The 9,583-nt window shown below is 34.6% G+C and overlaps 1 protein-coding gene across 8 annotated transcripts in view; it reads right to left on the bottom strand.

Annotated features, from left to right (window-relative positions):
- Positions 1–2,913: 2,913 nt before the first annotated feature.
- The window catches only part of LOC110021146 (putative lipoate-protein ligase A), a 13,430-nt gene continuing 6,760 nt past the window's right edge, over positions 2,914–9,583 (bottom strand). For all 8 annotated transcript variants that reach the window (XM_020719517.1, XM_020719516.1, XM_020719513.1 and 5 more), the window contains 2 exons: positions 4,726–4,966; positions 2,914–3,096 (listed from right to left, as the gene is read on the bottom strand). In XM_020719517.1, coding sequence (XP_020575176.1) covers positions 4,772–4,966 — 195 coding nt within the window. In that variant the 3' untranslated portion in view covers positions 2,914–3,096; positions 4,726–4,771. The remainder of the gene's footprint in view (positions 3,097–4,725; positions 4,967–9,583) is intronic.

The following is a 9,583-nucleotide window of genomic DNA, read 5'->3' on the forward strand; positions in this document are numbered from 1 at the left end:
CTGATATTTGGGTGAGAATTTGAAAATTGATGAAAGATGATGGTTGATTTATAAATACCAAATATGTATGCAATTGGCCCAAATAATTTACTAGCATCCCTATAATAGTTAAGACTTGAAATTACTCATTATTCATAATGAGAGTTCATCATTTATATTAGGCTTTTTTTGTTTTTCATTTTACAGTACTAAGAACTTGAAAATATGCCATTAATTCCTCCAGAGATAAATGCATGACAAATAAAGAACTTTTTTCTTAGAAGTGATTGCAGTGGTTAGGAGGAACTTGATTACTTCTCCTCAACCACTCACTCACTAAGCTTTTACAAAGTGGTTGTCTATCTTTTGAAAGAATATCATCAGTGCCATCAAATCACTCCATAGTCATACACAAGAAAAGCTTCACATAATTTGGTCACTACCACACGCAAATATTTTGTCTTTTGTGACGTCGTGTAAGATTACACCATACCATTGTCGCACAGTAGTTTGTTGTAATTCGCACAATTCTTAGGTTCTCCACACAGAATATTTTCTCTGTTATAACATACCACAACTCTGATATAATATAAAAAAAATTGGAAGAATAACTTTGAAATCAATCATTAAAACAATTACCAGTCTCTAAGTGATATCAAATCAATCAAAGGTGACAATTATCAACTTTCAATAAGAGAGATAAAGTTTGCACAACTTTAACACAAGCACTTGATGCCAACTACTTTGATCCCCTATTAATTTGTCAGGAGAGGAGGAATCACTCCACTTGCAAAGTTCTTACCTTTTTATTGTACTTGGCTAGCATACTTAAACAACTAAGAATAAAAATGAGTTTCTTGTCCTCTTGCCTTAGTTTCCTCATAGCATAAGACCAGTGGTCCTCAGGCCTAATTCATGAAGATGCCCAAGGGACATTTGCTTCTTTATAGGACTTATTCATCCCCTTAGTCAAAAATGGTGAAATGGACAATTATTTAGATGCATGGTTCCTTGTTTTTGGTTGATGTGGTCCATTATGTGTTGTATATGAGTCCATTAATGCAAGATGCATCACATGTGAGTGATGAATGTTATAAGCTTATATAGCTATAGGGTCCACCCTACCAAGATATTTATTTAATGTTTGACAATTATAAGAAGATAGATGCCTTGGCATAGAGAGGATGTACATACAAGTGGGGCTATTCATTTTGGAAGTGAGCTTGTTTTGTTCACTCTACAAAGATTATAGAAAAGTAGTCATAGGCGGGGACAAAAGTGGGGCCTCCGGAGGCAAAGGCTCCTCCAAAAGTTATATAAATTTAAAATAATTTAATTTATTTGAAAAAAAATAATTACTTTTTAATATATTTTAAATATTTTTATTAACATGAATTTGATTATAATTCTCTAATCTAAAAATTGATATTTCATTAAAAATGATCTTATATGTGTAATATATAAATTTGATTGGTTTTTTTATATATTAGGTTTTTAAAAAATAATATATTAAAATTTATTGTGACCTGAATTATTTTTTAAATTGAGGAAAATTTTATATTTGAAAAATATTAATTTGAACAAAAAAATACATTTTAATCTATCGGAATCAACGTGATCATTTAACATAAGTTGATATTAATTTTATTTGGGTCGCTTATTATTTATTTGACTAATTAATATCCTTCAACTAAAAAGGCTAGAAAGTATTATTTTTAATTTTAATTTTAATTATTGATCGCACTATTCTTAAATATTAAATATTCAAATATATTTTATTTTATACTTTTATTAGTTCAAACTGTCATTATATAAAATATTTATTTCAACATATATTGATGGAGGCATGATTACTTTATTTTCTAGTAATTAAGAAAAATAATTTGATATTGATGAGCATAAGCTATAAATTATAGAATTTTTATCATATATTTACCTTACTTTATTAATAGCTTGTACTGTAATTTTTTAATGCCATATTTACTATTGATGGTACTAGTTCAAAATCACTCCTTTTGGTCACTAACACATTCATAAGTAATCCATTATTAAATGAACATGTTTGAGGAGCTTGTTGTTTGACTATTACATGTTCATGAAGAGTCTATTTTAAATCTCATGAACAAGCTATGTTAAGGCTCCATTATGACATAGTTATAGCTCATTCAAGAACAATATCATTTACATGTTTATTTTTAGACTCAACTGGCATTATTTAATGTAGCTCGAGTATTTTTTTTCCAACAAGTTACTTGTATAAAGCTAGAATAAGTATTTTTTAAAAGTTCAATTAAAGCTCAATTATGACTTATTTATTTTGCTGAATGATATGCTTGTTGATAAGGTCAATAATATCTATATAAATCAAGGTCAAATACTGTCTTAAATGCTCAAATCAAGCTCGAGCCAAGCTTTTAATAAGTCAGCTCAAGCTTCAGCAGGCAGGAATTTGCTCAACCCGCTCGATTCATTTGTAACCCTAACAACACTAATTTGCAACACCAAATTGATTATATTTACTTTCTCATGCATGGCCTCATTTTTAAGCCTGAGATGAACTTTGCAATTTTTTATTGTTTTTCCTTTCAAATTTACATTTCTTTGCTATTAACATAAAAGTTGGGTCAATTTGAATAGTTTTTCAATAATCTTGAATTTTGAATACACTCTAAATAAAATCAATAATTTATATATTTAATTTTAATTTTTGAATATCAACTTCTTAAAAAATAGATGTGAAGCTGTTGAAAAATAATCTAATATTAAAAAAAGTTACGGTAGCTTTTAATTTTTTTTTTTTTTAAGTCAAACAACAACTAGAAAGGTTTAGTTTTTTTTTTTTTTTTTTAAGTCAAACAACAACTAGAAATTAAATATAAAATAGATGTGAAGCTGTTGAAAAATAATCTAATATTAAAAAAAGTTACGGTAGCTTTTAATTTTTTTTTTTTTTAAGTCAAACAACAACTAGAAAGCTGTCACCACACCATACCATAACAGGTGAAAAACACATTTCAGTGGCGACTTTTCGAAAGAACTGTCCAAACACAGTTTGCTCAAATAGACAAAACCATAAAGCGTAGTCGTACCACCACCGCACCGCCTCGCCGCGTGCCCCTAATTTTAATAACATTAAAGAAAAATGATATCAATAGTTATAACTTGTCTTTTGATTTAAAGATAGTCAATGGCTATAATTATATAGGAAAAGCTGTCATACATTTTCTATTTATATTAATAACTACTAAGAAAAGTGACCAGAAGATAAAAAATCTATTCTGTTTGGATATATTTTCAAATCATTAAAATTTCTTCAAGATAATGTAATAGAAAGAGAGACAATTTATGTAAAGTTTGGTCAAACTATTTATAGAAATAAATTTATTTGTACATTTATTTATTTTGTCGTGAGTGTTTTACATGAGATACAATTGAAGGCCCCTTTCTGAAGGATTGCGCGCAAGTACAAACACAAGCTTAAAAACCTGAGCTCAATTTACGATAAAAACAAGCTATTACAAAGACTGTACTTCAATCCAACTATCAGCTGCCTAGAAAATTTTCTAGGCTCCTTTAAAGGAGGTATCAGGGGTGTCACACTTGATGGTATTGTCACTATTATTATGAAGATACTAATCATAATATCATTATAATACCACTAATTTACACGTGCGGATACCGCATGTAATATTTTCTCATCAAACAAACAGTGTGAATCAAGTCCGCCCTAAAATTAAACCGACCTAATATTATTTGATCCAAACTTGACACAAAACTATTTTTAATCACAATATCATTATAATACCACTAATTTACACGTGCATGTAATATTTTCTCGTCAAACAAACATAGTGATCAAGTCCGACCTAAAATTAAACCGACCCAATATTATTTGATCCAAACTTGACACAAAACTATTTGACCGAAGCCTAGCCTGAATGTTAAACAAATGAGAAGGTTCAACCCAAACCCAACCCATCTTCAACCTGTTGACAAACCCAACCCCTACAACTCATTTAACCAGAAATAATAGCTAATTCTGTGGAATTTGGACCGATTTCAGGTTCGCGGGTTAATCTTGAGTTGAGGGTCAGTTTCAAATCAATTTTGGGTTGATAGATCAACATGAACCTGACCCAAAATTGATTCAGGTCAATCCAAATCAATTTTTTTCTAATCAAATTTTAGTTGAGTTTTAGTGAGGTCAATTTTTGACACCGCTGGGAGGTATTGCCATTTATCTCTATTATTGGTTCAATTCCTTGATAAAGAAATGTATAAAATAATTTCAAATTCCATTCATAGATATATTTTTGAGACATTAAGGTATTTACATACCGGACACCTAAACTTCCCATATTCATAGACATAACATTCAAAAGTGAATGCATAGGTTTAAAACACGAAAATGTTGCGCATGTAAATATGAAAGTATAGTTGTGAGATATGTCAATACCTAAGAATTCTGTGCTATGCGTATAAATTTCCCAGTATATATTTTTTTTCAAATCAATTTTCTGAAGAGGCTTTAAAAGCCTCCGTTGTGATAAAAGCAACGGTAGAATCAAGCCAAATAAATGGATCAGACAACCAAATCTTAAACTTTAAACAATAACTGAAAAATAAATCAAGTACATGTTTATTAGCGTAAAAAAAATTCTGAAAAACTATTCTGACAATTAATAGGCGCAAAAGAATTTAATAGAGATATTATTAAAAAATTTCTCAAACAGAAAAAATTCTCACCTGCGCTTATTTCCTAGTGGAAGCTCCAGAGCTGGGATGGGCGTGCCTACTCCAGCTCCTGTTTTGTTAACAATCTGGTTGTCTGCAACTGTGATGCTTCATTAGTATTAATGACACAGTCTAGTTGTGTGCTTTTAATTGAGAAATAATCTTCAAGAGAAGAGATCGTTCTTTCAATAAAAATTGATCTTGATGTCAGATAATCCTTCATTCGGCACAAAAACTCCGTGTGATTCCTTGCCTGACATATACGGTAGCAAAAGTGTCAGTAAATATTATACAAACATACATGCATACATACAATAATACTACGCTGCTCTATTTCAAAATCAAATGGTATCAGAGCAATGTTCTAACCCTATAACCCAGCCGCCAAATGCCTCTGCAGCAGCCGTCCTCCTTGCCGCAGGAATCCCTAGCCTCCGGGCCTTCTAGCTGTCCCTCACAGACGTCGGCCTCCTCTGGATTTCTCCTATAGCCGCCGGCTTCCTCCATGAAGGGATAAATTCTCATTCTCTTTTCCTCAACAGCAACTCATCCATCAACCTTTCTCGCCCTTTTCTTCTGAGGTGGCGGTGACGGTGTAACACGAACGATCTACTTTAAAGAATTGAAGTGCTCCAAATCGAGAGAGTTCAACAAGGAAGTTTTCATGCCAGAGTTTCAACTTTCCTGCAGTCTTCCTGCAGCTTTCTTGCATCCTTTCCCACAGCCATATTGTAACCTCCTTGTAGCCTTCTTGCAACTTTTTCTGCATCTTTCTTATAGCTTACTTGCATCTTTCCAGCGGCCCTCTTACAACTTTCGTGCAACCTTCCTGCAGTTATCTATCAACCAATGACTTACAAATCCATCAATGTCTAGTAATCTCAGCCACATTTCTTTTGGCTCGGTCAGAATCATCTCGAATCGTGCTTAGCCCTCATCCATACCACCTCGGACCGGTCACTCCAATTGTGTTTACTGTCACAAACCTAACAACACTCGGGACAAATGTTGGAAACTTTACGGTAAACCAACGTACAAACTTTCGGTCAAGTCCTCTGCTACCAAGGGTCTCACGGCAACATCTGAATCTACCGCGGTTCAACCAACTCCTACTAGGAACATCCTGGAACCCTTCGAATCCCTGAGAATCCAAATGGAGCAATTGATGAAGCCAATTAGAGCCAATCAGTTCTCTGTGGGTCCGTCGACCTCCCACGTCCAACAATGTATTCTTCCAATGGCTCTCATGGTTCTTTCCTCCTCTAGTTTGCAGATTATTATTTCAATTGCTATGGATCACATGGTTGGATGCTCACAAGCTTCTCAACTCACTATGGTGCTCTGAATTATCGATGACTCCTAAAGTTTCATTGCTGGTAAAAGGTCGATTGTACAAATGATTAGTCTAACTCTAGAATCTTTTTTAATTGTCCCCCTGTTGCAATGTAATTTTTTATATGTCAGCAAGTTAACAAATGATATTGATTGCGTGGCTAATTTCTTTTCTAATGATTTTGTTTTTCATGATCGTCTCTCGGAGAGGACGATTGAAACAACTAAAAGGGTAGCTGGACTGTTATATCCAAGAGAAAGACACGAAGAGTAAATACACATTGTTCAAGAGCTGTAGTTTATCTCCAGTCATTGAATGTCTCATCGTGCTGTCGCATTGTCGTTTGGGTCGTCCTCGTTTCCAATATTTAACAAATTTGTATCCTTTGATGTTTTCTAACAAAAATCTCTATAATTTCAATTGCGAGACAAACAACATCCGGTAAATTACCCATACCAAAATTACACACCTGCTCATTTCTCTCTCTCACAGTGACTTGGGAATCATCTCGCACTTCCAGCTACACCGATAAACGGTGGTTCATAATCATGATTGATGATCACACTCGAATGAAGTGAGTCAACATTCTAACAGTCAAATCAGGGGTGCTATCACCTTCGAAAACTTTTGCATCTTCATTTTAACTTAATTCAAAACTCCAATTCAGGTCCTTCGGGCCGACAAAGAATGTAAATTTTTCAACTCTATTTTGGGTGAATTCTTGGTGAGTAAGGACATCCTCCAACATAGCTCGTGTATGGATACACAACAAAATTGGATAGTCGATGGTCGCTTCATTATGTTCAATCCAATATCCCGAAACGATTTTGGAACGATGTCATTCTGACTGTCACCTATATAATAAATTGAGTCCCCACTAAAATTCAGAACTTTCAAACCCCCTTAATTGTCCTGATGTCAAGCTTCCTAGCCAAGCAGGTCTTCTCCACATTAGATCCCAAGATTTTTGGGTGCATTGCCTTTATTCGGAACATTACTCCCACTCAGAGTAAACTTGATCCCAGATCCATAAAATGTATCCTCCTAGGTTACTCCGCACTCAAAAGAAACATCAGTGTCTTGATCCTACCACAAACAAAACCTAAGCGAGTGTTGGTGTCTCCTTCTTTGAAAGTCTTCCATATTTTCTAAGTTCGGCATCAAGAGAGGGCGAGCTTGAGTTCTTAGACACTATCCCTTATTCTACTCCTATGGATGTTCCTCCTATCATTCATGCCACTGAGTCTCCTACTCCATTGAGTGCACCATCTCCTCCCACTATTTGTGTCCACACTCGGCGCACCCATCCAAATACTCCTACTCTGGAGCCCAATACCTCCTTACAAAACCTTGACTCTACTCCGAGTGACAACCTCAGTACAATCCCTCCTCTGGATGAGGAGATGAGTTCTCTGAGTAAGGTACACAATCAAACATGCTCTTTTTATTCTATGACAAAATGTATCTTTCTGCGGTTTATCGCCGACCTACAGAGCATTTGTTACTGCCCTGACAAACCATCAGATCTCAACTACTATTGTTGCTATTGTTGATCCATCTTGAAAAACAACAGTAATGTTGGAGATAAATGCCCTTCAGCGGAACCATATGTGAAATGTCGTGGACCTTCCTCAAGTTAAAAAAGTTGCGAGGTGCCGATGGATTTTCAACATCAAGTTCAACTCTGACAAGTCCTTTGAATGCAACAATGCACGATTAGTCGTCACGGGGGTTACTCAAAGACCTACGGATTTAACTATGATGAGTCATTTGCTCCAGTGGCTAAGCTAAATACTATTTGATTCTTTTTCACTTGCGGTGAATCTGGATTGACCATTATTCAAACATAATGTCAAGAATGCATTATTGAAAGGAGAGCCCTGGTTTTGACTCTACTATCTCAAGAGGATAAGTGTGCAGACTACGAAAGTCTCTCTATAGGCTAAAGCAGTCCCCATGGGCCTGGATTGACAAGTTCACAAAGGTGGTCGCGGGTGATGGTTTTACTCAGATTCAATCGGATCACACCCTCTTCTTCCGACATTCCTCCAATGGTCATGTAGCTATTCTTCTTGTCATGTTGATAATATCGTTCTTACAGGTAATGATCTCCCAACATTGTCCTTTAAAATAAAGTACTTAAAATCACTCTGGTACTTCATAGGCATGGAACTGACTCGGTCATCTCGAGGGACTTGCTATCTCAGCGCAAATATGTGATTGATCTTTTGACAGAGAAAAATATTCATCTGTGCAAACTTGTTGTTGTTCATATGAATCCTAATAAAAGATTATTCAACATTCCCAATGTCGTGCCTGCCAACAAGGCTCGTTACCGGCGCCTTGTGGGAAAACTCATCCACCTCACCTATACTTGCCCCAACATATGTCACACAGTTGATATAATGAGACAATTCATACATGACCTCATTGAGTACCACCTTCAAGTTGTCCACCGGATTCTCCACTATTTAAAAGGTACACCTGACTCAGCTTTGTTTGTTTTTCCGTCGCACCTCCCATTCTACTGTTGTTTATACAGATGTTGATTGGGCATGATTAGTTCATTATCAACGTTCCATCTTGGGTATTGTTCATTGTATGGAACAATCTTGTCACATAGAAAAGCAAACAATAGTATGTGTTTGTCCGAAGCAGTGTTGAAGCCGAATTCCGATCCATGTGAAGCTCTCTGGTTACATATCATGCTTCACTAACTTCGTGTCCCAACATCCGTCCCGCTACAACTATTCTGTTATAATAAGACAACAATCAACATTGCTCACAATCCAATCCAGCATCATTGTACCAAACATGTGAGATTGACAGACACTTCATTAAGTAAAAGATTGAGTCCGAGAAAATTTATGTTCCATATGTGTCCTCCAGTGGTCAACTAGCGGATAACATCACCAAGAATCTTCCTCGCTCTTTGTTTTACGAGTTCAAATCCAAGTTGAACATGACTGACATCTATACTTCAACTTGAGTTATTACTTATTATTTGTTTATTCTCTCATTATGTATTTCCTATTTTGTTTTCTTTTGTTTTATTTCTTTCCTAATTGTTTTATTCTGTTTTATTTCTTTTCTTTATTTTGTATATTATAATTAAATTTAAATACCCCTCCTATCAACCTCTTCCATCCATTTTTCATATTCTCAATCAAATATCAAAATTCGTGATAAAAACCAATTCATATTTTTTATTTTTATCAAATTCTGAATGAGATAAATACATCAGTTCAATAGTTCAAAAAATCATATGAGTGCTTAATTTGTAAATATCAATGTTTCGGTTGTATGTAATTCTCCTAAAATGTCAATGTTTTAGGTGCTCTGCATTTGATTATCCCGAATATCAGTTTAGTCAACAAACTTTTTTAATATGAGTTGAAATAATCCCTACATAATTTAATACTAATATAAACTACGAAAGTAAAATGAGAAGAATTCACACACAGATTTATGTGTGTGTGTGTGTGTGTGTGTGTGTGTGTGTGTGTGTGTGTGTGTGTGTGTGGGTGTTTGTGGTAT

This window comes from Phalaenopsis equestris, unplaced genomic scaffold (genome assembly GCF_001263595.1).
Source record: "Phalaenopsis equestris unplaced genomic scaffold, ASM126359v1 Scaffold000123, whole genome shotgun sequence".
Taxonomy (NCBI): domain Eukaryota; kingdom Viridiplantae; phylum Streptophyta; class Magnoliopsida; order Asparagales; family Orchidaceae; genus Phalaenopsis; species Phalaenopsis equestris.